The 27,539-nt window shown below is 42.2% G+C and overlaps 3 protein-coding genes across 9 annotated transcripts in view; all 3 read left to right on the top strand.

Moving 5' to 3' along the window:
- The window catches only part of LOC108073483 (uncharacterized), a 33,577-nt gene extending 21,308 nt beyond the window's left edge, over positions 1–12,269 (top strand). For 2 of the 5 annotated variants that reach the window (XM_070286906.1, XM_017165138.3), the window contains 9 exons: positions 1,433–1,721; positions 1,793–2,466; positions 4,173–4,291; positions 4,377–5,163; positions 5,226–5,597; positions 5,678–8,815; positions 8,870–9,028; positions 9,253–9,686; positions 11,143–12,269. In XM_070286906.1, the coding sequence (XP_070143007.1) occupies positions 1,490–1,721; positions 1,793–2,466; positions 4,173–4,291; positions 4,377–5,163; positions 5,226–5,597; positions 5,678–8,815; positions 8,870–9,028; positions 9,253–9,686; positions 11,143–11,302 (6,075 nt within the window). In that variant the 5' untranslated portion in view covers positions 1,433–1,489 and the 3' untranslated portion in view covers positions 11,303–12,269. Of the gene's footprint in view, positions 1–1,432; positions 1,722–1,792; positions 2,467–4,172; positions 4,292–4,376; positions 5,164–5,225; positions 5,598–5,677; positions 8,816–8,869; positions 9,029–9,252; positions 9,687–10,271; positions 10,365–11,142 lie in introns of all 5 variants that reach the window. The other 3 variants (XR_011445225.1, XM_070286907.1, XM_017165139.2) reach the window with 3 other exon arrangements.
- Positions 12,270–17,117: 4,848 nt separating this feature from the next.
- Positions 17,118–20,675, top strand: GstZ2 (Glutathione S transferase Z2). Of its 3 annotated transcripts, none has more exons than XM_070287305.1 (4): positions 17,118–17,488; positions 19,065–19,242; positions 19,302–19,632; positions 20,209–20,675. In XM_070287305.1, exons 1-4 carry the CDS (start codon positions 17,465–17,467, stop codon positions 20,336–20,338), a joined length of 663 nt encoding a protein of 220 aa, XP_070143406.1. In that variant the 5' UTR covers positions 17,118–17,464; the 3' UTR covers positions 20,339–20,675. The 3 variants fall into 3 exon arrangements, with proteins under 3 accessions (XP_070143406.1, XP_070143407.1, XP_017020350.1); XM_070287306.1 differs by lacking the exon at positions 17,118–17,488 and adding an exon at positions 18,693–18,710; XM_017164861.3 differs by lacking the exon at positions 17,118–17,488 and having other exon boundaries at positions 18,877–19,242.
- A 1,477-nt stretch (positions 20,676–22,152) lies between these two features.
- GstZ1 (Glutathione S transferase Z1) lies at positions 22,153–23,209 on the top strand. Its single transcript, XM_017164875.2, has 3 exons — positions 22,153–22,518; positions 22,575–22,905; positions 22,970–23,209. Exons 1-3 carry the CDS (start codon positions 22,257–22,259, stop codon positions 23,097–23,099), a joined length of 723 nt encoding a protein of 240 aa, XP_017020364.1. The 5' UTR covers positions 22,153–22,256; the 3' UTR covers positions 23,100–23,209.
- The last annotated feature ends 4,330 nt before the right edge of the window (positions 23,210–27,539 follow it).

Genomic DNA, 27,539 nt, shown 5'->3' with positions numbered 1-27,539 from the left:
ATAAAGAATGCATTTAATTAACAGAAGTTGTTATCAGGTGAACAGTAACTATTTTATAGTACACTATACAGTATAGTAATAAGCCTAAAAGAGTTTAAATGATATCGGTTTCTAGACACCTTTATACCATTCAATAAAATAAGTTACGAAATATCTGAGACATTTAACCCCAAATATATCTAAACAAACAATTAAATCGAATTCAAATGATACAGTTTTTGTGTGTTTAAAATTCAGATAATCCTCTTCAAACATTAAATTACTTTATTCCTGGAATTGATTTGATGTGAATATAATTTATGTTTGAAAATATAGCCCAACAAGACCTAAGAAAACGATTCAAATGAATTTTAAGAGCTCAAATTTTGTTCGCTTTAAAATGAAAGAAATCTTGGCCAATCCCCGAAACTCGACTGATTACTTAAAGCTTTTCAAAGCAGCGACAAGGTTATCACAACAATTGATAAACATAAATCTAATTTACTCCTCCTGCCCATATATATCTCATAGCCCACTGGCACATTTAAATAAACAAATTGTGTGTTTTTGGAGGGAACATTAGCGCGGGGGCGGACAGAGATGAGTCGGTGGTCTGGGGGCCACTTGTGGCTCCATTTCCAGTTCAGTTCATTCAGGGAACTTTTCATTTCAGCTAGCCGTGTTTTTATTTCGTGTTTTTTGCTCACAACTTAAACAATAATAAAGGCATTGTTTATTTACTTTCCGTGAAATTTTATGCCCGTTTCAGTGTCTTCACCGACTGAATCTGAATGTGAATCAGTATATCCAGTTTGTGTTATTGTTTTGCTTTCATTGTGGTCGCAGGCACTTTTGGAAATTTATGCACGGCCATTTTATTTATTTTTATTCACGTTTTGTTTTTGTGGTTATGGGCAATTGCAGGCCACATTAATTGGGCATTGGTTGCGGTTTATAAAGCATTAATTGCCCCCATCTAACAACGGGTGTGCCCCTGCTGCCCCGCTGACCTCATTTCTATCGTATCTCTCGCAAGAGAGTCCAATTTATGACTGCACTTTTATTGCATTTAAATTAATACATGTCGAGGGGCATGGGTGTATGAGTTTGCCTAAAAATACACAATTGTTATGCGAGTGCCAAATGCGAAATGTGAATCGTTGTGTCTGGGGGGGCCACACGGCGTATACTCAACGGGCTTCCGTATTTACTGAGGCGTACTCGAAGTGAGTGCATTTAATTTCAATTAATTATGCGGCGCGTCGTCCATTAGGCGACAGTTGCTGTGAATTATCAATAATCTCGACTAATCTCGCCTGACAGCCATTGCTGTCGCGCCTTTTGGCAGCCATTTCGACTGTCCTCTGTCTCCCTCTACCACACAGACACAACACACACACATGTAGAGCGGTATATAGGGATTATGAAGTATCATCTATTGTGTATCTCGCAGGTACCCAAGAGCATACACCTGCCATTGACCACTCTCAGCAGCGCCCCGCGCGTGTTGATGTGCAGCGCCTCCGTGGGCACCGAGGGATCCGTGACTCTGCAACTAAGGGATGCCAACGCCTTGGAGGCAGCCTCATCGAAGCCAGCGGGAACTGCATCAAGCGGAGGAGCAACAACCTCCACGAATGGCGCTGCAACTGCGTCAGCGGCAACGCTAGAGAATGCTCTAACCATAGGCTATCCGGATCCGGAAATGTTGGCAGATGTCTTGGGCACCATACAGACAGCCTGTAAGTTAAACATAAAAGATTTATGCAATGATTTATGATGTACACAATTACTCATCTTGACATCCCTGCAGCTCTTAAAAACCACAACAGCAACTCAATCACAGCAGCAACTTCAAGCAATAGCTCAGGCAAATCGGCCGTTGGCAATCATTTGAGTAATCCCAATAAGATAACCATAACCAGGCGCAGTGTGCAATCGGTCAGCGCATCCACTAGCACCAGTAGCAGCAGCAGCAGCAGTAGCAGCAGCAGCAGTACAAGCAGCAACGGTACCAAGACAAACACCAGCTACATTAAGAACTGCTTGATCCGCAGCAGCAGCTGCAGCAACACGGTCACCAATGTCACCACGCTGGCCCAGATTATGAGCAACAGCAGCACCAGCAGTGCGGCCAGTTTACTCAATCAGCACAACAACAACAGCAATTGCAGCAATAGCAGCAACTTCAGCACAGCCTCCTCTGTGGGCAGCAGCATCAGCATTGGCAGCAGCGGCAGCAGCAATAGCAACTCCAACGACAGCAACAGCAGCTCCGGCGGTGGACACAGTCTCAGCTTCAAGAGCAACGGACACGGCAGACATGTGCCCGCTGCTTCCGGTGGAGTAAGCACAGCGGCAGCAGCCACCAACACCAGCTCGTCAGGGATTGGGATTGGCATTGGCGGGATCATCAGCGTTGAAGCGCCGCGCAAGAATCGCCCCAAATTATCCTCACCGACGCGACACGGTCCGCAGCAGTGTCAGGTGCGTAAAAACTCTATTGTGCTTATTAGAAATGGGTATTATAGGTGCTTAATCAGGTTTATTTATGCCAAAAACTGTAATGACAGTCTGCAGATTGCATCCCATATGTTTGAGACACTTTCGAAAGTATCTAAATGGTGGAAATTGGCAGAACTGGCATGCAATCCGCATTCATGTATCCGCGGTCTAATCGCTAATTTATTGTCGGTCATTCCTGAGCCCTGCCAACATGTCGGGGCAGTCGGACAGTTGGACAGGCGGTCGGCCGAGTGCCGTGCAATATTTATAAACAGACATTAAGGTCGTCTCGGCCAAGTGGCAGGTGAAACGCGCAGAGCTCTCGAAAAGTGCCACTCCTGCAGCCTCTCGGACTCTCTCCGGCCGTAAAAGTGCGCCGCATTGGCACTTGGAACTAACATGATGATGGCCCAATAGTCCGGCTGTGTTTATACACGGCGCTAATTGAGCGGAGAGCCCGTCTAGTTGGTAATATATGTATGTACTAGAAGCTGGTTTGGCCAGAGAATTTGCTAGAATTGATAACTGGGGGGAATTGGGGGGCAGAAGACCATCAAAGGCTAGAAATCATTTTACCCAAAAGTCTTTGAAATATAGTAATTCCCCATGCACTGGGGGAAAACTTGTGGAATAAAAGAGAGCTTGGTAATTGTAGAAGTTTTTTTTTATACTTTATTGTTGCTAAATATATTACTTGTTTTAAACATTATAATAATTTGGAAATGTAATTGATGAGTGAAATTTCGTTAAAAAAAACAGTTGCCGTTGTAACAGTAGCTGACATTTTCCAAAAAACATTAAGAGTTCTAATAGAGTAATGATATTATTTATGAGCAGTAAATAAAGCCTTTAAATTTTGTTAAATTTAATTAAGACATTAATTTAATGTTACAAATTCTACAAAAAATAAATAAATATTAATATTTTGTTGTATTTATAAATATTTTATTTCAATTTATTAATATTTTGTAGTATTTTGACCATAAGATTAATGTTTAAATTAAATGCAACTAACAACTTAACAAAAACTTCCTCCCAGACTCATGTATTTTAATATCTGTGACTTGCTACACTCAACTTGGGTTCTTTAAAGTCTTTAATTAATTTTAAAAATTTTGTTTTCGCTGTGTGGAAAATTTCCACACCAGAAAAAAGCCCACCCACTGACGACGGACTGACTTTTTGAACGACTCTCGCCCCGGGGGCATTCAACACGTTTCGACGTCTGTCAATAAAACTGACAGACGCTCAAAGTGCCGGGGCTCAAAGTCTGCCACTTCTACATCTCCTCCTCCTTCATTTTTTTGCAATACTACGGCAGTAAAGTACTTTTTATGACGCGTTTTACGATACTGCGGATGCCAGGAGGAGGTCAGCTGAGGCAGGGATGCCCCATTTTACCGCTTGCTGCAGGAATTCAAATTGAAGCACACATTGCACATAGTATTAGGGTGCAATGTGGCCTAGCTTTTGCCTGGTTTTGGGTTGGAATTCGACATTCGGGCGTTCGGAATTCGGTGGTCGTAATTAGCCTGCGGTGTGTGGCGGCCGAAAAACCAACATAACGTATACGCAATGTGGCTCATTAAAATGTTCGGGCCGCAGCGCTTTCAATTATCTAGAGGGCAGCCGACAGCCGCTAATTACACCATCCCCTCCACCTGATCTCTCTCTTTCTCTTTTTATAGACTTGTTGCAAGATCTTTGGAAATGCCTCGGCGCTGGCCAAGCACAAACTGACGCACAGCGACGAGCGGAAATACATCTGTGCGCTCTGCTCGAAGGCATTCAAGCGGCAAGATCACTTGTGAGTAAATGGCGCAGAGCCACCGATCTATTGATCCACTGATCCACTAAACCACACTGATTTCCATCCTCGTTTCCCCCTCCAGAAACGGACACATGATGACTCATCGGAACAAGAAGCCTTACGAGTGTAAGGCGGATGGCTGCGGCAAATCTTACTGCGATGCCCGCTCCCTGCGACGGCATTCGGAGAACCATCATGCCGGCGGAGCCACCACGCCCACCACCACCAGCCAGCAGTCGCTCTCGCCCACCGCCAGCTCGAGCGGAGCGAGCAGCAGCAGCAGCAGCGGCGTGGGCGTGGCCACCAGCTCGCTAAGTCTGTCGCCGGCCACGGCCAGCGGGGATGCCAGCTCCCCGGACGGAGCCACCTGCATTCGCACCTACATCTCCACGGGCAGCTCGGTGGTGGATGCGGCCACTGGAATTGCCTTGTCGGATGAGCAGATCAAGGCCATGAACCTGCCGATCAAGACGGGCGTGACTCTGCTATCGCCAACCACATCGACATCGTCAAATGCCTCCTCCACGGCCTCGTCTTCATCCTCCGCCTCCGCCTCTGCCTCTGTCTCGTCGCTCTCCTCGGCGACATCTGGTTTGGGTTTGACGGCAGGATCATCGCCTTCTGCCGGCGGCGGCACCGTGATAGCCACCAGCTCGCCAGGGCCAACCATCACGCTCAGCGATGGGATGAGTCTCGAGGGCGAGGGCCTGACCCGAGAGCAGCTGGACCTCATCAGCAAGATCATGCAGCAGACGAAGCAGACAAGCGCCCAGGTCACCGTCTCCTCGCCCACCAGCGTCAGCTCCTACAAGATCAACACGAACTCGGCGCCGTCGCAAGCTAGACCGAGGACCTGGAATATGCAATTGGTAAGAAAAGGATAATTTATATTTAATTTATATTTTTATACATTTTTAAATTATTCCTGCAGCTCAACAATGCCCAGAATGTGACGGTCACCGTTGAGGACAGCACTGATCTGGTGGCTCCTTCCTCTAGCTCCCCCGTGGAGGTCAAGGAGGAAGAGCTGAGTCCCCAGCTAGTGGCCGCCATCAATCCCCACCTGCTCAACATTGTGAAGCTCGACAAGCCCGTCGAGTGCAATCTGTGTCACCGAAAGTTCAAAAACATACCCGCCCTCAATGGGCATATGCGTCTCCATGGTGGTTACTACAAGAAGGATCCGGAAACCAAGCGCAGCGAGAAGAAGGACTCCAGTGGCCCACCCCTGCAGACGGCCAGCATTGGAGTAAGAGCCCTCATTGAGGAAAAGATTATCAGCAAGCGCAAGGACATGACAAAGGTAAGGGTTACCGGATTCTTGATCCCCAAAGATCCCTTCCGAAATCAGGATTCTTACTCCGCATAATCCTCTTTCCCCAGGGCTCCTTTGTGGTTCCCGCACCGCCTCATAGCAGCGGCACCACCACCACCCTGCGTCGATCCATCAGCGACCTGGAGAGTTTCCTTAATCCTAAGAGCAGCTCCAGTGGACACACCCAGACCCTGACCACCAGCACAGGCACCACCACAGCCGTGCTTCCGGCAGCCACCACCATTAAGAGCAGCAATGGCCTGAGCATCCAACAGATTGGCCTGCCGCAGAGCATTGAGATCTTCAGCGGTGGGCAAAAGCAGGCAAAGACTCTAAATCTGGGCAGTGGCACCAATACCATCACTATAACCACCAATAATGTGCCCACCACAACCACAATGAGTGCGTTGACTGCCTTAAAGGCAGGCGGCACCATTAGCGGCATTTCCACGGCCACCAACACGGATCCCAAGGACTCCACGCTGATAGAGCTCCTCAAGCGGGGTACACGCATTGCGGTGACTTCAAAGAAGGCTCAGACCCAGTGTCAAACGACATCCGGTGTCCTGATGACGTCCAGTGCCACGGCTACTCAATCAATGGGCACCCTCACCGAGCTGACCACCATTGGCGGAAGCAGTGTCCAGACGGTGGGTCGCCAGATCATCACGAACAACAATCGTACCGTGATCATACCCTCTGACGTCCAGGTGGTGTCCACCAAGAGCAAGCTGAGCAGCCTGAGCACTCTGGTGAAGAGCACCAGCAGCACCTCCAGTTCCACTAATACCAGCTGCTCCTCGAGCAATATCTCGCTCGCTGATGGAACCCCGCTTTCGCTAACCATAGCGCCCAGTCAGGATGTTTCAGGATCCACTAGTGGAGTTCCGAGTGGGACAGGCGGTGTTATTACTAGCGGTGGCGGTGGTGTCTACACGGTGACATACACCAGCGATGGCACCGATCTCTTCGACGACGCCGAAGTATACAACGTATCCGACACGGAGATGCTGCTGCAAACGGTGGACTCGATGGAGCTGCTGAACGACGACGAGGACGAGACGCAGATTAAAAGCGAACATTCCGAGGACTTTGCCCTGCTGAGCGAGGGCGGGGACAGTGAGCATACCCAGCTGGTGAAGCTGGAGACGGAGAGCGGACAGGCTGGCTGCAATTCCTCCGGAGGACCAGGGGCGGGAGCCAATACCACGCCGTTGCCCACCTTTCAGCAATTCCATTCCAAGGAGCTGATCATGCAGAACAGTTCGCAGATCCAGGCCATAGCCAGCATGCGGGGAACCGGAAATGGTGTTGGTCCTGGTAATGGCAGTGGTGTTCTGGCCTCGCCACTCCACTCGCCACTGGCCTATCCCACGCCGCCTTCGAGCCACGAGAACATGGCCCAGAGCTCGCCGTTTATTGAGGATGCAGCCGCTCAGTTCGTGGATGCAAGCAACACCTTCTTCGGCGACAAGACGGACTTCTCGCACATCTACTTCAAGACGGACGAGGGTCAGGCCACCATCGAGCAGATGAACGAGCATGACAACGAGAAGATCCTCAAGCTGAAGTCGGTGCTGGAGGAGAGCAGCTTCGATCCCTCCATCAAGGTGGAGGACCTGCTCAATGGCACCGACGACGACACCGAGTGCGATCTGCGTGAGTTTGCCGAGACGAATCTCTCGTTCTTGGACGAGGACCAGGAGTTCCTCAATGACTCCCGCAATGCCACTTCCCCGCTCTCGGAGAGCTTCTTCACCAGCGGCATTGGCTCGGCGGAGGATGTGAAGCAGGTCCTGCGCGAAGTCCTGCCAGATGAGAATATGCAGCTGCAGCTGACCAGCGAGCAGCAGGGCGAGAACATCATCGATCTCTACTACCTGCCGGGGCTGGGACTGCAGTCCCAAATGATGCCCAACTCGGAAGACCCCTTGTTGTCCTCATCGCCCAGAGAGTTTGGTCAGCAGCGGCAGCAAATGAGCAGCATACAGCCCCTGGAGCAGCAGGTCCAACAGAATGGCAACCTGTATCAGCAGCAACAGCAGCAGCAGGAGCAGCAACAGCAGCAGCTCCAGGAGCCACCCCAGCAGGAGCAATCACAGCAGCAGCAGCAGCAATACCAGCAGATTCTTCTCCCCCAGCAAACGCCAAATCAGGGTGAATCCCTGCCAGCGGTGGTGCAGCAGCAGACCGACTTCATGCTGCCCCTGGTGGGAGGACATGGCTTTGCCCAGGTGTCCTCCGGCCAAACGCAATACGTGGACAATGGTCAAAGCAACATGCAGGGACTGCAGCCCCTCAACAGCCTGCTGCAGCCGCTGCTCTACCAAGGAACCGTCACCTCCAATGGCATGGTCGCCGGCGGACAAGAGAGCCTGCTGCCCAACGATTGTCAAATGAATACCAATCAAAGCCAGACAACGACGACTCTGGATGCTGGTTTGCTGTTCGCCTGCGGCAACACCACAACCACCACCACCAACAGTACGGCCACGACAATGGGTAATAAATCCCTGCTAGCCTCAGGGCCCTTGCCTGCCACTGTGACCAATCTGCAGCCGCTGTCGAATCAAACCAATTCCATTCTGAAGCGCCGCCTGCGCTCCAGTGCGCCCCAGGAGACGCACAAGTTCTCCAAATTCCACACGCTCTCGCCGCACCGCTCCAAGCTGCGCAAGCCCTCCCGTACCCACTATACGCCGGCTCCGATCCTGAATCCGGATCGCAAGGGAACCGGTCTCTACTGCAGCGTCCGCAAGCAGCTGGGCCTGGGCCAAGGTCTCTTCGATGCCTTCGACGATGACTTTGGGGATCCGGTGGGCCTTGTTGACTTCTCCGACGAGTCTAAGGTTAATCTGGGCTCCACTTACCAGGCGCAGATACCCAGTTGCCGGCCGCCGGAGGAGGCTGTGCGAGATCCACTCGGCGCCGAGTTGATGTGGAATCCGGAAGTGCAGGAGGACGAAAAGATACTGATGCGCTACATTGATCTCAGCAAGTCATCGGCCGTGCCCATGGGCAGTCATTCCGAGGAGGTGGCGCTCCAAACGCTGCTCAAGGCCAGGGGCAACTCGGCGGCAGCGGTGCTCACCCTGCTGCAGACGCAATCCGGTGCCTTTCAGATGAAGTGGACGGCCTACGAGCTGGAGCAGTTCCTGCGGGGGTTGGAGAAGCATGGCAAAGACTTTGGCAAGATTGCCAGTGAGGTAAGTATTAACGAAAGGTATTCTGAGACCTAGCTTACATTATGGTTCTCACAGCTCCTCACCAAGTCCTCTGGCGAGTGTGTGCAGATGTACTATTTCTGGAAGAAGCTGTGCGTGGACTACAAGGTGTCGCACTTGAAGATGGAGCCGGTGGTGGTGATCACGCCCGCTGTGGAGAAGCCCTATGTCTGCGAGATTGCCGATTGCTCAGCGGTAAGTTGAAGTAGTGATCCTAAGAAGGGAAAGCATGTCCTTGTCCCAGACCCGAGCACGAAGTTGCAGCTCTCCGAAACCCCTGTTAACCCAAGCTAAAGTCATCACACAACGACCCACCTCACCTCACCGGCTCTCTCTCTTTCTCTGTTTACTCTATTCTCTGTATATAATGCTCCAAAAAAACCAAAATCATACCAAAATCCCTGCCTGCGCGAATGTAGAGCTTCAGTTCGAAGGCGGCGCTGCACGGTCATGTACGCATTCACGCTTATGGTCGCAGCAACAGTAGCAACACCAGCAATAGCAACAACAATGGCAACAGCACTAGCAACAATAACCAGCAGGGCACGGCCACTAGTGTCAATAGTAGTAGCAGCAACACCAACAACATCAATGGGAGCGGCAGCAGCAACATTAATGGCAGCAGCAACTATGCCTGCAACATTAGCAACAACAATCCCGCCAGCAATGCAGCACCTCCCACAGGAGCAGCAGGAGCCACACACAGCAGCAATTGCAATCAGAATCCTGGCGCCACAACTGGAGCTGCTGCCACCTCAACAGCAATCTCGGCCTCAACCAAGCCGGAACAGGGAATTAACGCCATACCAGGTGCCGCCAAGGAGGGCGAGTTTCCCTGCAAGGTGTGCGGCAAGTAAGATTCCCCCCCAAAAGCCAAAACCAAATCAAAAACCATAAAGATATAAGCAGAAAAAAAACACCTGTGACCATCCTTTTCAAAAAAATTCGAAAGTCCGCAAGCGATTTGAGTGCCCGTATATTGACTTGAGTTGAGATCGTAAAGCACGCTGTACCGTAAAATAACTCCGTATACGAGTACTTGGTTAATAGATTTTGAGTTTATAAAACTTTCTTTATAATTTCTGAGACTCCTTGATTTCCTTTTGAGTTTTACAAGTAAATGCTTCCACTCTCTTTCTATATTCTCTCTATAAATCTATATACTTTGGCCTTGAGTTTGTAGATATTATCTTGAGTTTGTATGTCAGTTACCGATTTCCCTATGCCATTTAGTTAGAGTTTTCGTCAAGCGATATTAACTGTTGTTATTGTTGTTGTATTGTATTGTTCCACGATGCGAAAAAAAAAAATATTGAAACAAAAATACAAAACCAAAACATAAACAAACAAAACTGAAACTGAACCTCAACCTTAACCTCAACCTAAACCCAAATCGAATTACGAATACAATCAATAAATCGAAATTGCAATTTTAAAGCGAAGAGTCACAACTCGCAAATAGACGTAACCGTAACTGATATCAGCTCCACAAGCCCACACAAATCGGCAGAAGCCGCTGGCCCCATGATCGGTAAGTAGGATCGCAGTGTCCCTTTGCGTTCGTCACCTCCGTTTCCGTTTCCGTTTCGTTTCATTTCGATATCCTCTTCCGTTCTCACACACAGTCACATTCACTTGGTCTCTGTTCTCCTCTGTCATTTTGTTACCTCTCGATAAACCTAATCACAGCGCTCGCTAAGTGCCTCTAACTTTTGTACATAATAATATATTTATATATATATCTATATATTTCAATTAACACGGGCTCTGGGCAGGGGCATTCGAAATTTGATAGATCACAAACCCGATCCTGGAAGCCGAGGAATTAACCCCCACCCGATATCGGCTGTAAATATCCCTCAAGGCACACAAGACTCTCAATCTTAACTCTTTTTATTTTCCTACTTGCTCACTTGTTTATTTTATTTGTATTTATTCGTTTTATTCCTAAACATAAACTCTCTATTTTCCATAGTTATTTATAAACAACAAAGCAAATTTTAACTCCACACAAGGCTAAGTAAGAAGTAAACCCAACAAACAACCAAAATTGAAAGAAAGCTTAAAGTCTATTTCGTATCTCTGCATGAAACTCTTCCAAGCTAAACCTAAACCTAAGCTTCTATCTGTATCTAAGCATGTTATATATATTAATCGCTGCCTACTCTATGTGCTTCATTGTCTCTCTAAGTGTCCAATTAATCCGCCTAGTCTGCATTCTAGCTGTAGTAGTGCTCGACCTGGAGACCTCTGAGCTAAGTTTTCTCATAAAGTGCCGTCTTCTTCTCTTTTCTCTTTCTCCCAACCAGGGTCTTCAATAAGGTGAAAAGTCGCAGTGCGCATATGAAGACCCATCGTGTCCAGGAGCCGGATCAGAAGCATCAGCAACTCAACAATGGGGCAGCAGGAGCAGCAGGATCAGGACTAGCCAATGTGGCAACCGCATCCAGCATCACCACTTCGTCGTAGGCGAAACACGAAAGAAAAACAAACAAAAATCGATTGACAATCGCATTAAGCAAGCAGCAAGCATTGTTTACCACTGTTAGAATTTATGCTTAGACGAATTTGAGTCTAAAAATCAATGTCACGTGTACGTAGTAGTTAAAGGCATTTCTTCACTAGCTCTATCTCTATCTCTAACTATCTGTATCCCCGATTCCGATTCCGAATCTCTATCTAGCGATCACCTTCTCTCTAAACTATCACCTAAGTAGCAACACTTTGACTCGCTTTAGGGTATAAGTCTAGCCAAGGATTGGTACAAGTTCAAATTGAATTGTTATTGACTATATACATATATGGTAGGCAAGTGCAATATATATGTTGAAGTAATACATACGGATACGATTACGAATATGTAAATGTAAATGTATACATACCTACCGTTTTTTTATATCGTAGGCCTTTATTCAGCTCGACTTGACTGTAGGTGTAACTCTATAACTATACTACCAGCAAGCCGGAGGCTAAAGCCGAGGCTAATCCCGATCTATGATAGACATTAGTGCATAATCTACTGTTAACTACAAGTTTTTTCTACTCAAAATACTCGTACATAGTTGCAACACACTACACTGATACTTTACTAGGGCGATAAATGTGTAGCGAGTAAGAGAATCTCTATATATATATATACTGGACTAGGTGTACGACGTATGCGATATATGATTGTTGTTCTAGTTTTAATGACACAACTCCGAGTAGTTGAAGTTTTACTTAGATCGTACTTACCTACCTACGAACCTTAACTATTGTACTATGGTTTAGAGACCGAAACCCAAAGAGGAACCCTAAACGAAACCGCAAAACCCATGAAAATCTAGTGAAATCAAGTGATATTGAGTGAGATCAAAAACGATTTTAGCTAAAACGTGAACAAAATTCAACTCTAACACACATACACACAAATGTACTATATAATTAAACGACGTGGATGTGGATGTTGAGAAGAGTTTTAACTTTTAAACGCAAAGTGTAGGCCATAAGACACTGTAAATAAGAGTCTAGAAAACTAAACGATAAGGAAGGATATCTTTCAAATTTCTCCAAAACGCATAAAAGACATTAATCTATTGATATTTCTAGATACCCCTTGAAAAACCCACTCCCCCCCAAAAAAAAACACTGAGACACAGACAGACGGACAACGAGGGTTCAAAGTTCAGCTTTCAACTCTCAGAGCAGACACACACACAGAGACACAGTGCAGTTTTATATAGGCATAGGATATAGAATTATATACAAGCATATATTAAATTAAATGGTACAACAGTAAATCTGCCAGTAATTTGAACAACAACAAGAATCACACGTTTTCCATTTGGACAGTGAGCTAATGTACTACAACAAATTGATCAATTGATTCAACGTTTTGGGGGCAATGCAATGACCGACCGACCCGGGTGGTATGTTATTAACTATGGCGTAAATTAATCTAGTTTAATGTAAACCAAAGCATGCAAGGCTAAAAACCAAAACCAAATTAAATATTCATGTTTAGTCTCTCGAACTTTCCCAACCCCAAAAAGAAGAGGGGCCCAGGCAGAGTCCTCGTAGAAGCAGAAAGCTTCTGAAGTACTCTGCTTGGGCATCTCTGGCTTAAAAACAGACAGAAAAAGAATATGGAAGATGGTAACTATTAGCAATTCTTAAGGTTGTATTCGCTAGCGTGACTTTTTCTTATCGTACAACTCAGAACACTAAGGATCAGGTGCTGTAAATAGCCAAATCAGAGATTTACACCGAAAGCCAGCACAAAGAAGTATCGAAAACCATCTATTTATTTCCCTTCACCTTGTTTTCGCCCTCACCTCCAGGATAGCATATATAGTAGCCATAACAATAGTCATAGGTTTAGTTGACGGACGACAGGATTCTGCATATTTTTCGGTGTTATATACAATAAGAGTAAGCAGATATACATACAACATAGAAACGAGTACAGCTACAACCCACCACGAAAAGCATCTTCGAAAGCTACTACTACTTACTACTGTTTGTTGTGGGCCCCTCGAAGCCGTTCAAAGACTTTCTCGCATACAATAATAATAGTCCGAATCTGCATCCTTGATCATCCTTTGTTGTGTGCATTTTCTCGACTCAGTTTTTAGTTTTTCCACTTCCGTTTGTATTGTACAACTCTTCTGTTCGATTCTGATTCTGTTCTATGCTCAAATGCCTTCAAGCGTAAGTCTTAAGTATTACTAAATAAAGTATCCACAAATGAGTGTTTAACCTTAAGTAAGTGTTCAAATCTAGGGATAATGTAAGCTTAAGTTCAAATGTGTGTGCACTTTGTTGCTTTTCAAGAATGTTTCCTAAAGACAAACAGATCGTAAGAAGTATCTGCGCGAACGTCTAGTCAAATGCGAGTCTAGTCTACATTATTTATGTTTTATTTTGTAAGTTTTATTTTACTTATTTATTTACTGTGCCAAAATGTTTATCGTTTACCAATTAAATGATTTCAACTGTTTCTTTTTCACATCTTGCATTTTTATTTGTTTCTCTCAGAAAACAGTAAAGGACAATCTGTGACATTGAGTGCTACTTCCACTAGGTATTTCCGAGAAACATCTGCAGAACTCAGTGCCAGCGCCAGCGACTCGTCCACACTCACTCGCTCACTCGCTCACCCACTCACCCACTCACTCACTGACTCACTTTATTCGAAAAACTCTGCGTTGTGATTGTTCATTAAGCGAATGTAAAGACAAACTGTATTTATGCAATACTTATACGTATTTAAATATAAAGTATAACCTGTAAAAACTCAAGCTCATCAGTATATACAATTTGCATCTATGGTTCTTCTCGGCATCTGTTTGCAATACATATTTTGTAAATCGTACGGATACACACATACTACCATGAATGTCATACCGAAACCGAATATTTAAAATTAGAAAACGCAACAGGATTACTTCGAAATACAATACAAAATCTTTTGAAATTGAAAACGATTGATAATAGCTATTAGACATATCAATTTTATTTAAAAAAAAGAAAAACAAACATGTGCATGTTGTTGCATGGGCATTCCTGTTTAGCCAGTAAGAGGACATTTTAAGCGATCTAAGTATTTACCGGATCCTCTGCGGGACAGCGGCACCTCCTTCGAATCGAATCGAATCTTTGCTTATATCTCAGAGTATTTAGACTGACGAGTAATAATACAATATACGAAATTATGAGACGCAGCATTCCGTACACTTTCCGTTTCCGTGCCGCCGAGCAGAGGATCCCCCGGTCACGATCTCTGACAAGACAAACTTTACCGCTCAGTATTATCCGAGATGCCCGATTCCGGGATCTGGGGAGTCGGGCGGATCGGCCCTGCTATGATTAAGTACCGTATATACAAAGAGAACTACACAAATCTACGATGTAAGTTTTAACTGTAATATGCGAAAAGAGAGACACTTTTATAAAGAGCAAACTGTTACTTTATGGCATTTAGTTGAGATGCTGTAACCTCTTGTTGAACGTGAATCGTACGTAGCATGTAAATCTATTTAACTCGCAGCACGCAAAGGAGAAAGGATACCATTAACGAAATATATAAATGTATTTATACAGTGCTAATATTAATATTCCGACATGAACGAATATTTTACGGTGCATCTATAAATGTACAGACAGAAGTAAGAGTAACTGTAAACGTAAACGTAAACGTAAATGTTTTCATGGTTGTAAACTGATGATCAAAATAGATTTAAACAATTTTACATGCTTTTATTTAAACGCAGAATATTACTTTGACTTTTTGCTTTACACTTTTTGGTACCTAATAATATTTAATAACAACAAAAGGCACTTACATACTTATACATACATATATATCTCCTTTGTTCCACATCGTTCATTGTTTTTACCAGACTTACAATCTCATAAGCGATGCTATGGAAAAGCGAAAATATTTTCTGAACATCACGCACTTTGATAAGAAACGATCAATGTAAAAGATATTTGAAAAAAAGAAAAACAAAACAAAACTAAAAAAAAAAAATCATGAATATTCCCTCCAAATAATTTTTAAAAAATTATGTATTTGCTAGAAGTCAAAAATCTCTGATAAATGTAACGAAAGGCGGCGAAAGAATGCGAGACGAGGTTCGTGGGGATTTTTAGCATACTGAGAGAAGAGGGGACACTGTCTATAATGGAGGATTAATGTATTTAGCATGATGTTACCAGTTACATTTAACATAATTACAATTACAATGATTATTGTGTATTGCATGTGTATGTGAAATGTATGTAATTACATAAAAACTCTACAAAAAAACACACAAAAAACAAAAAAGAAAAACCAAAAAATAAAAAAATGGAAAGAGAAACTATGGCACACTTTTGCCATTTAATAGTAGTCAATTCTTCGAAAAACGCATTAGCGATTAAGTGTGAGGACAGCTGAGAGACGATATATGATATATATGGACACTATTTTCTAAACGTATTACAACAATAATTTATGAATTTGTTGGTAATTTTATACATATAATATACACGGTTACTTTTGTTAGCTAGCAAAACGACAACGACAACTTAGGTAGCGACGAGGTAGATAAACTTTATGAATGTTGTACCCAAGGCCCAGTCAGGGCCAGCCAAGCCCACGCCCCGGTCACCCGCGAGAGCACACTGTACAGGCACGTACCTCACGGCAGGACCCCCGAGTCCTGGATCCTACCAAGCTAGTTAGGTCCGCGTCCCTCACGTTTTCTCCTCACGAACACTAGACGCACCACACTCTACACTCCACACTTATGTGTAACTACTCCACTGATTACTCACTCCGTTGGATTTGTTGTACTCTGCCATTTTTGGTGTGATATTCTATTGGTTGTGGCGGTCCTTTTTAAGCCGCTTTACACATTGTTGCATTTCTACTAATCGAACGAAACTAAAAAACAAAAAAAACGAATACTGAAAGCCAGATAAAACATTACTCGTATAGCATATTATTCGATTTCCTGTTGTTGTTTCCGTTGTAATGGTTTTTGAATTCGTTTCGACTAACTGTAACTGATTGCCAAAACAAAAACTTTGTTAACTATTTTAGTCCATACATACGTACATACATACTTTTAGGTTTAAGCACATGTAATTTAATCGAACATGATTTGAGCAAACTTAATGAAAATGAAAACTAAACTTACAAAAACACAAAAACGAAAATAAAATGGTGGTCGTAACTAAATGAATGGTGTTTCTATATCGAGCTATGGAAGGTTTGGTTAATATTTTTCAGATTTAACAAGAAATGAAGTTAACTTCGGCAAGACGAACATTGCATACCCTTGCAGTGACTAGCTGCTGAATGAAATTCTAATACCCTCGAAGGGTATAAAAAAATGGATGTATGATAATGAAAGAGCTTGGTGTTATGTTTGTTTCAAGATAATCAATAGAGGTATAAATAATATCCCTAGAAAACCTTCATAATGTTTCGAAGGTACCGGAACTTATGCTTGCTTTTATGTGAGTGTTTACTGTACCTTGTTAGTACATATTAACACTTATTAACCCCTTTGAAAGCTTAGCGGAGTCGCAACCCCAAAAGCTTTTTTTATAAACATTCTCCTCTTTGTCCTCTCTTTTTCTCCATTATTCTCTCTCCCTTTTGCTGTGGTCCTACCTCTCTCACCTTCGCTCATTCGCACACAGTCACAAACTCTGCTGCTGGCTTTGTTGTTGGCGTTTGTCATTGTCCTTTTTGCGTTTGCTTTGGCTTTCGCTTTCGCACTCGTTTATTTAGTTCAGTGTGTTCAGTTGCGTCCTGGCTTCATATCCTGTCGCTATCCTTTAGCGCTTGCCCAAGCGGTTTCACTTTGAGGTTCAGTTTTGAGTGCATTTCAGTGCCTGCAAAAGGAAGCTTACACATAAAAACAAACCCCGTATATACACCCATATATCGTTGAGATATCGGGACAACAGTGAATGGTGAATTAGAGTGAACAAAGTGTATAAGCAAGTGAACTGTGCAGGATATACAGGATATCCTGGATTTAATTGCCGATTCAAGTTAACCGGCCCGGATCCTACCATTTTTCAACTCTCCAACGGGGTTGTGCATCTGCACTCAACGGCTTCAACATTAACTACTCAAAGTACCACCACAACGCTATGTCCTTATCGGCCATAGCAAAGGTAAGTGAATCGCCTGGATGGGCATTGAATCAAATCGAATCGAATCCTGGTACCCAGCGTGTCATTGGCGCCTAGTGTTTGGCTTTCTGGCGAAAATCCATTCCCGCAATATCACTCATACCACGCGGACAGCAATCTCTGACTTCAGTTTTAGTCTGGGAAGCACTCATACCCTTCCTTCCCTTTGCTTCCAAACTTGGATTTTGCGCAAAACAGTGAGCTTTCCTCCCTCGCGTACATATACACTGCGAAAGTTGCCAGAACAGGATTGTCAGGACTCTGAAATTAGGGCTCAAAATGGGAAGCAAGTACCCGGTGATAGGTTCTTAAAAAATGTATAGCCTGCTTTTTGGCATTACAAAAAATATAAATTTATAAATATTTTAATTTAAATTATCGGGAAATCGGTAAGGGTTTCAAAAACCCTTAAAAAAGTTTTTTATTATTTATTTATTTATTACATTCTTAAATTTCCGGCTACCTCGACAACCCTAAACATCATTTTTGACTCAAACTCCGAAATGGCCGACACTCAACGAGCAAAGCAACCCCTAAAAAAAGCACACCCTCTCTCCCAAGCGTTTCGCGAAACTTGTGAGCCAATTTTCTCTTCTTCTCTTGAGCACAGGGTCCCGTGTCCTTGGCGCTGCCTTCGCGCTTCGGACTCAGGACAACGACAACGACAACTTGATTAAGGTTAATGCCCCTAGCCGACCTTGGGGTGGTGTGTGCGACACAGTTCGGGACACTGGCAGCTCGGATCCCGAAACTCGTGACTCGTGACTCGGTTTTAGGAACTCGAGGACACTCGGCTTGGCTGTCGGGAGCTATTCGGATCCAACCATCGGCTTTACTTTCCCATGGGTTCATTGAACTTTTAGGGAACTTATTATGCTTTCCGTGTACACACTGTGTGCGGCTGTTTTTTTGGGTGGGCGGAACCGACGTCGATAGACTCGACTCTGCTGGGTTGATTGGCCAGGCCGGGACAGGCCGGAACCGCCAGCCGCTGGGCTCTGCGTGTGTATATCATTTTAGGGCTCGTCCTCGTCCATTGTTCACCCTCCTCCTCCATCCTCGCCGGTTGCCCCTCGTCGCTCTCTACTGTTGCTGTTGCTCTGCAGCTGTTGTCGGGCGCTATTTTTGGTGCAAGACGAACTTGACGCTGTGCTTTTTGTCAGTCTGCCGCTGGCTCTGTTCCCGTCTGCACACCATGAATCATGTGGGTATAACTGAAACCGAAACAGAAATAAAAATCTCGGAGAAAAATTGATATTATCTGTGAAAATCAAAAGATAAGTGCTACTCTGCTTTATCTCGGAGAAAAACAAAACAAAAGCATGCCAAATGCCCATGATTAAACCAGTTTGACTAGGCATGACTCCGAGTCTAAATACAACTCGTTATCAGCGGCAACCTGTTCTGTGTTAGGCTGTGCCCCTCGAATTAGAATAAATAGATTTCGTAATAGAGCTCTGTGGGCCGGTCCCGTCATTTTCAGTTCATTCGCTGTGCTAAAATGTCTACAAATTCGCTTGTTTCCTCCTCCAATGCCTCCTCCTCCTCCGATACACAGCCAATACTCTACTCGTATTGGCGCAGCTCGTGCTCCTGGCGCGTGCGCATTGCGATGAACCTAAAGGAGATACCCTACGACATCAAGCCGATCAGCCTGATCAAGTCCGGCGGCGAGCAGCACTGCAACGAGTATCGCGAGGTCAATCCCATGGAGCAGGTGCCAGCTTTGCAGATCGGTGAGTTAGTTGAAGAGGCTTAAAGTTTTCCTAACTTTTAAATATATACTCTCTCCAAGATGGACACACCCTTATCGAGTCGGTGGCCATTATGCACTATCTGGAGGAGACCCGTCCCCAGCGACCCCTGCTGCCACAGGATGTCCACAAGCGAGCTAAGGTTCGTGAGATCGTGGAGATCATCTGCTCGGGCATCCAGCCGCTGCAGAACCTCATTGTGCTCATCCATGTCGGCGAGGAGAAGAAGAAGGAGTGGGCCCAGCACTGGATCACACGCGGCTTCCGGGCTGTAGAGAAGGCACTCTCCACCTCCGCCGGAAAGTACTGCGTCGGTGACGAGATCTCCATGGCCGACTGCTGTCTCGTACCTCAGGTTTTCAATGCCCGCAGGTGAGAATGATTAGATATATATATATATATGTATATATAGGTTTTTTTTAAGTTTAAATCTATATTTACCTAAAGAAGTTAGACATTCAGTTTATTAACCAAAAAATCTCATTGAAAATTAAACATTTGTTTAAAAAAATTCCTGAAACTTTACTTAAAGTAACAAAAACTGCACTTCAAAATTGCGTATTACTATAGGTTTAATTAACAATTATTTTTAAAATGTTTAACTTTATGTATTTTGCACCTTTTATCTTGTTATATAAACAAAAAACTCTGGAACTTTTAATAAGAATTTTAAATAAATTATAACAACAGTTTGTAGCGGGTTACTGTAAACATATTCTCTGAGAAACTAGTTTGTAGCTTAAAGTTTCCATAGATTTCATTACAGAGGAATTTATTCCATTTAAGTTACTCCCTTAACCCGTTTTTTACAAACAAATTTAAAGACCACAAACAACATAACCAAAACGTAAAGGTTAACACATTTATTGTAAATTTTCTGAAGAACTAAAAGTGGTTTTATTTCTGATCTGGTTTTAGTTGTGACTAAATTGTATTATTATTTTTTAGATTCCACGTGGACCTGCGCCCCTATCCCATTATACTGCGCATCGACCGTGAACTGGAGAGCAATCCCGCCTTCCGGGCGGCCCACCCATCCAATCAACCGGACTGTCCGCCGGAGCTGCCCAACAAATAGAATTTTCCGACGCCAACTGCAAAGCGCCGTAAGACGAAAAAGTGAATTGCAGTTCGTGACCCCCAGGCACAGGACAAACTAAATACTTAAATCTGATCAGCGAGCAGGTGGGCGGAGTAGGGATTGAACAGAGGACAGATGACGACGGAGGAGGTTCCATAAGCAGAAACAGTCGGATGTGATTTAAGAAATTGCTAACAGCATTTAAATATGCATAAATGCATAAAAATACTATCGATAACTTAACGAAATTCCAACACGAAATTCAAATGCAAAATTCTCAGAGACGGAACGAAAACGGAAACTAAAAATAATAATAAAAAAAAACAAAACTAAAGATTCTTCAAATTCCCTTAGTTTGTCATTGTGAACATGATCTAAAAGATGAACTCATATATATTAAATGTAACTTATTTTTATGCATTTTATTTAGGCTAACAAAAAAACATAACAAATTCATGACGAAAAGCAAAATTCAATTCAGGGATTTAAAAACAAAACAAATTTAGAAGATGTATGTATAAGTACTTCATGTCAAAGTTGGTTTAAATGCTAAACAAATCGTTCACAAAGTACAAAGCGTCAGTCAGCAATTAAGTAAACTATACCAGCATACACAAACTAATCGATTAAAGAGTAACTCATAAGTAATTTACAAGAACACAACTTGGTCACCTATTTAATGGTCTCTTTGATACCACGAAAAGTGTAACGTAACCAAGTATTTCCCTCGAATCAATGCACATAGACGAATGATAAAGCCAACAAACTAAGTGCACACTAATTTTAAATAGCAACTTGATGTAAATTGAATTGGATCGCGAGAGTGTCTGTTCGCAAACAAAGACCTAAGCCCCATACCCTGTACGAGTAGATGTAAGCCTGCCAATGCCAAGTACACACTATACTTACTTACTATCCTGCATGACAGTACAAGGCACGATTCGAAGGACGAACGCCGATGGTAACATCATCATACGATACAAATAAATATACATACATACATATATATAAAGGATATAGGACGACAGAGCTGCGCATTTTCGCAAACCAAACCAAACGATAATGAAAACCAAAACCAAATTGAATACAAACCAACTAATATGCATAATTTCCGAAATATTGTAACAGTTCCATATACTATTAATAAATAAACTTCACACTAAAGAAGAGTTTTTGGGTTTATTTATTTATTTTTAATTATTAATAAAGAGAATTGGGAATTCAACCTTATTGTTCTTTAAACTTGAAGGCAATATTTATTATTATTTGTACTCAAGCCATTCGTTTTCTTTAAAATCAAAGAAAATATTTAATTTTTAAATATTTTTAAAATATTTAACCTAAACAATTCCCCCTAACTTTTGTTATTTAAAAATTTTTTTTTTTTTCCTATTATTTATTAAGGCATACGGGGAGTACTGTTTACCCCTTTGTGTCCTTAGTGTCTGTTAATTCAGCCCTAAAGCGGGCGCGCCGGCAACCTTATTGGTTAGCATTTTCATAATTACAAAATAGCATAAACATCACATTGTAGGTCGTCTGCTTCTGGCCCCAGGCGACCGAAAAATGAGGTCTCCAGGGTACCTCCTCCTCAGTCTTCTGGGGTTTATCCCTCTTGTTAGCCTATTGGCCAGCCAGTTTCGATGCTGCGCCAGTCTGTCATGGTAGCGACTTGAGTACATGCTGATTAAAAATTAATTTCCAATTTAATTCTAAACTCACCACAAAAAAGTAAAGCCTGCTTTTAGGCTTACCAAACATCTACACAAGCTTGTTATCGATAGGTCTTAACCCAGAGTCTCCTATCAAAAACAGCTGGTCGCTGGATTTTCTAACAATTAGCATAAATAAACAGCCTTTAGCCACGGTTTTATTGTTTCATTATACAACAGAAAACAGATAAGATCCATAAAAGATGAATGCTACAAGAAAGGCCCTTCTATTGTCACCATTTTTGCGGCATATTTTTAACCGAAACATGTCCACCAACACCCAGCCTATACTATATTCCTACTGGTCCAGTTCTTGTTCGTGGAGAGTTCGCATTGCTTTGAACATCAAGAATATAAAGTACGAAATTCAACCAACTTCCTTGCTGAAAACAGTCAGCAATCATGTCTATACACCGGAGTATCTTGAGGTGAATCCCATGCAGAAAGTTCCAGCTTTGAAGATTGGTAAGAAATATATCTGAATATATACAGAATACATTTATCTAAATTCTATACAACAGATGGACACACCCTGTGCGACTCTGTGGCCATAATGAACTATCTCGAGCAGACTCGACCGCAGCCGGCTCTTCTGCCGCAAGATCCTTTGTCCAGAACCAAGGTCCTTGAAATTGTAGAGCTCATTTGCTCGGGCATTCAGCCGCTGCAGAATGTCGCGGTCTTGGAGGTTATCGGCAAGGATAAAAGCCTGGAATGGGCCCAGCACTGGATAGCCCGGGGTTTCTGCGGCCTGGAGAGGGTTCTTAACCAATCCGCGGGCAAGTATTGTGTGGGAAATGAGCTCACCATGGCGGACATATGCCTGGTGCCGCAGGTTCGCAATGCCAGAAGGTATAAAATAATATACATTTAAGTTTTGGAATAATAATTTAAAAGTAAAATACTTATTTTTTAGGTACAAAGCAGACCTGAGCCCCTATCCCACCATAGTGCGTTTGGACCAGGAGCTGCAGGAACTGGAAGTCTTCAAGTCCACTCATCCCTCTAAGCAGCCAGATTGCCCGCCAGAATTTGCCAAGCAATAATTATTAGATTTAAGGAAACTTTAAACATTCGATTTGCATTTATATATCCTTTTCTTTTACCAAACTTATCAAATAAAAACTTGCTTTTGAGATTCCAACCCAAGACGCAATAAAACCTCATTGAATTATAATATAATTTTTATTAGTTTTGTCATTTTTATATAATCGTTCTTAAATGTGTAATGTGTGTAATTCACGTAATTCATTTATGTACCGTCCTAACTTTGCTTTTCTAATTTTCCATCCTGGATGCGGATCTCTTTTATAATGTTCTCTGCGTTTAATGTATGTATGTAGTTTTATGCACTTATTGGCGTTTCCGGTTTGGAGTCTTTGTGTGTGTGTGTTTTTTTTATCGGGTTGTGTCTGGCTGTGTATATATGTATTCAACAAATTTACTATAAATACTATTACATACAGATGCGCAGGACACGCATTACATATTATTAGCATTACATTCGATATACATGCATGTTCTGTACTGTATCTCTAACATCGGTATCGATCGATCGCCTACCTAAGTAGCTTAGCTTTCGTCTTATTGTTGTGTTGGCCTTAGTTTGCCGTTGTAGTCGCCATCCGCTCTATAATCTTTCCATCATTTTTTGTTTTTGTTTTTTCTCGAGTATGACTTTGGGGTTATTTAGCTATGCATATATATGTATGTAGAGAGGAGTAACTGCTTGCACACGTTTTGGTTTTCTTTTTCGCAATTGTACAAGTTGTCTTTTTTTTTTGTCTTTTGTTTAAATTGCAAAAATTATGCCTTCGATTTGTTGTTAAAACTTGAATGAGCTACGTTAAAGAATCTTTCGTTTAGGGATACCTTTTGATTTTGTTTTTTTAAATTGTTTAAAGATTTCACTAGACTATGTTTCTGGTAGTCCTCTTACTTGTTCTTTTCTTTTTTTCTATCTTAATTTTTCCTTGTTTTATATTTTGTAAATCGTAAAATGAAATTGAGAAAAGAAAAACCTACTTTATTCCGTGGTTATGTGAGATGCCTTGGCCTTGCGATTTTCAAATACTAAATGAATAAATCTATAAAATCGTTTGCTTTGCTACTTGATTCTTTAAAAAACTTCAATTGATTATATTTTGTAAATAGAGCATAACTAAATATCGTTGATTTCATTTTGCATTTTTCTTGATTTACTTCGAAAAAGGATTTTTCCTCATCGTTACGTTTTCTTGGTTTCATTTGCACTCAGAAAGGGATTTGGTTTTAGGTTTTTTGGTTTTGCTAAAATTTTATTTAAATATTTTGCTAATATGTATAAGTAAAACTTGTTGCTCATTCGCATTTCGCAATGGATTTAATTCTCTTTAATTCTCTACTTCTTCGATCGATTGCTGGATTGTTTGCCATCATTTTTCGTTCGCCTTCCTCGCTCCTAGGTTAATATATGCTTAGCCTTGGCCCTTGGGCAGGCGGCATTGTATGTACATATATTTAAATACTCTATATACGTTTAATTTGTTTACATCCTCCTCCTCCTCCGACTTCATTTCTCCCATTTGTCATTATTATTATCACAGTCAAATCATAAAAGATTTAGTACTTTTACTTTTGAATGAGTTTCCATGAAGTATTTTACTAATGTTCCGCGATTTCGTATTAATTAATTCCTTCTATATGTAACTATTGAGAGATCGAAAAGTATGGCTGCTGTGTGTTTGTCGTAGTTCCTATGGATACTCCTATATAAGTAGTAGTAGTACGTTGAGTGAAGAGAAGTGCCTTTTAATGGGGATCGACTTTGGTTTGCTTGTATAAAATGAGAGTTTCTACATGTTGAGCGAAATGTTGGACCGGAACCGGAAATGGGGACCTGTTTCAGCTGCTGATATTGGCCATAATTGTAATGTGACTTTTGTTTCTAGTTTTTCTTTGTTTTTTTGTTTTCTAAGGTACTCAAGTATGCAACTTCTTGGGTTGTTTTTTTTTTTTTTTTGTATATGTGTTTTTAGAAGAAGATTCGAAAAATTGTAATCCGAAATGGAATACTATTTAGTACACTGAATAAGATTTCATTAATTTATGACTGTGATGCAGTTTCATGAATTATGACTTAGGCTAGGATCGTTTCAACTTCATTCTTCATTCCAGCATTATGGCAATGCGTCGGTTTTCGATCGATCATTGGGAATTGAAAGTCTATATGTCAGCAAAGACCCAAATGTACATATGTGCTAAATGGAAACGCAGGTAAATAAATAGATAGGTTCGGGATGCACCGAGTTCTTCTGCTTCAATCGTTAAACCGCTTTTATTTTTGTTTGAATTAATTAATATTAATTGTATTTATCACACTAACGACTACTTCTTTATACTTTTAGTGTATGTGTATTTATATAGTATTTAATATTTCACTAATGCTGTATGCTTCTGTGTTGTGGTTTTTGCTGAATGAACGTCGGTCGTCCGGTCGCTCTCCTCTGCCGCTGGCCAATCCGATCGGTTTATACATACAATGCTATATGAGGTTATATAATGATTCAGGTAGTTCTCCGATATCGCTCCTCCGCTCAGCTCGTTTACGATTTAATATGGGCGTCGTGGACATAAATATATATATATCTATATATATATATTTAATGCGTTTCGCATTCGTTAATGTTTAATTGTTCTAATAACAGTGTGGGTGTGTGGGGTGTATGTGGCAAAGCATAACAAATTATAATTAGTTAATCCTTTGTTTTTCTCATTAAGTATGTATGTTTTTATGTGGGTATGTATATATATGTATGCTATATACGAGATTTGATTGATAAATTGAACTTCTCTTTACATATTTTGTTTTGTATTTTAGCAAATTACAGATTTTCAAGAGCAAACTTTTCTCTTTCTACATTCATTTATTGGTTTTTGTTTTTCTTTTACTTTTGTTGTTGTGTGTTTTTTTATATTTTGCTTTTCTTGAAATGTTCAAAGTCGAATTGAATTTGAGTTACTTTAGATATTTATGTATCGTATGTTGTATATAGTTAATAAAATTTGCTTTTATGTTTACTACTTTAACACTAATAGACTCCGTCGTTGAAATAACAGCTGTTTAACTCTCATCTACCTTTCCTGCCATCCTGTATGCCATCCTACTCTCCTGCCTATCCTCCGTAGTTATTGTTATAGATGCCTTTCAATAATTTTTGTTTTGTTTTGTGAATAAAACTCCTGAACTAGTGGATGAACATAACTTACTACAATGCGCACGTTTCCTCCAAAGTTCCTAGTTTTTCGCATGATTGGTGTCAAAGTAGGAGGGGGTTTTTGGCGAAAGGGGGTGAAATTGGCATGACAATGTGTCTGATTTGGGGGGGGTGCTGGTAACAGTAACAGTAAAAGTAACAGTTGTATCGATGGTAAGCACGAAGCAATCATGCGGCCGAAAGGGGTGCAACTTGGACCGCCCACATACCACTCCAGGATGGGGCAGGCGGGGATTGCGTGAAGCTTCAATTTGTACAGCAAATAACAAACGCATTCAAACAATAAAATCCAAACAAGCATAAAACACTTCGAAAGCGGGACGCAGGACACCAAAAAATAGATGCAGCCATCGGCTAGCATCCTCTCATGGGCTCAGCTCAGCTTCGGTTTTTGGTTTCGGTTTCCCTTTCGTCACACACCCCCAATTAGGTTGTCGTCCTGCGGGGAGAGGTGATCACAAATCTGACATTTATTTTTCGAGAAACGGAGTTTTTTTTTTTTGGAATCGGCAAAGACCTGTTTGCAGTGAACACGTATGCATATATGGAGTAGGGTTATTTGGACGAGAGTCCTCGAGTCCTCGAGAACTAGAACTCGAACTCGAACTCGGTATCGATCTCGGATCCATGCATCATCGATGAATTGAGAACTTGATTTAAGGGGAGATTTTAGTTGCTTTTGAAGTAAAGCTTTTCATTTTCTCTTAGTTGTCTCATTAAAAAATTAATTATTTCATAATTAATTTCAAGTATCGTTTGACTCTTCTCTCTTCTCTTTGTTTTTCATTTTTAATAAATATATCTTTGCTTTGTTTTTTGTTGTTTTTGTTTTTAAATACATATCACAGATCCAGTACAAATATAAGTAAATATATTTGTGTTTATTTTTTTCATCTTCCCATCCTCTATGTTTAGATATTATATAAAACTCATACATTAAACATAATTCAGTGAGCACGCGCAATGTGATACTGATATTTAGTACGAATGTGTGAATGTATGGGAAGGGGGTGTGTGTGTTTTCTCAGGTATTCTGTATGTGAATTTTAATGTGTGTTTCTTCATGTGAATATCATGAGTGTTTCATGGACTTTTCATGTATGTAAGTGAGTGAGAGCGTATTGAGATCTGTGTCTGTGATAGATAGATTGGGCTTAGAAATTGGATAATGGTATCGATATACCGATGAAGGCGAAGAAGACGAAATAAATTTTCGGTTGCTTTTGGATT

Source organism: Drosophila kikkawai, chromosome 3R, assembly GCF_030179895.1.
Source record: "Drosophila kikkawai strain 14028-0561.14 chromosome 3R, DkikHiC1v2, whole genome shotgun sequence".
Classification (NCBI taxonomy): domain Eukaryota; kingdom Metazoa; phylum Arthropoda; class Insecta; order Diptera; family Drosophilidae; genus Drosophila; species Drosophila kikkawai.
This window is presented reverse-complemented; position numbering and strand designations above follow the sequence as displayed.

Coding starts and splice junctions, on each gene's coding strand:
- GstZ2 (XM_017164861.3), top strand. CDS start 19,008: ATGTCTACAAATTCGCTTGTTTCCTCCTCCAATGCCTCCTCCTCCTCC. Junction 19,243..19,301: donor GGTGCCAGCTTTGCAGATCG/GTGAGTTAGTTG, acceptor ACTCTCTCCAAG/ATGGACACACCCTTATCGAG. Junction 19,633..20,208: donor CAGGTTTTCAATGCCCGCAG/GTGAGAATGATT, acceptor ATTATTTTTTAG/ATTCCACGTGGACCTGCGCC.
- GstZ1 (XM_017164875.2), top strand. CDS start 22,257: ATGAATGCTACAAGAAAGGCCCTTCTATTGTCACCATTTTTGCGGCAT. Junction 22,519..22,574: donor AGTTCCAGCTTTGAAGATTG/GTAAGAAATATA, acceptor TCTATACAACAG/ATGGACACACCCTGTGCGAC. Junction 22,906..22,969: donor CAGGTTCGCAATGCCAGAAG/GTATAAAATAAT, acceptor CTTATTTTTTAG/GTACAAAGCAGACCTGAGCC.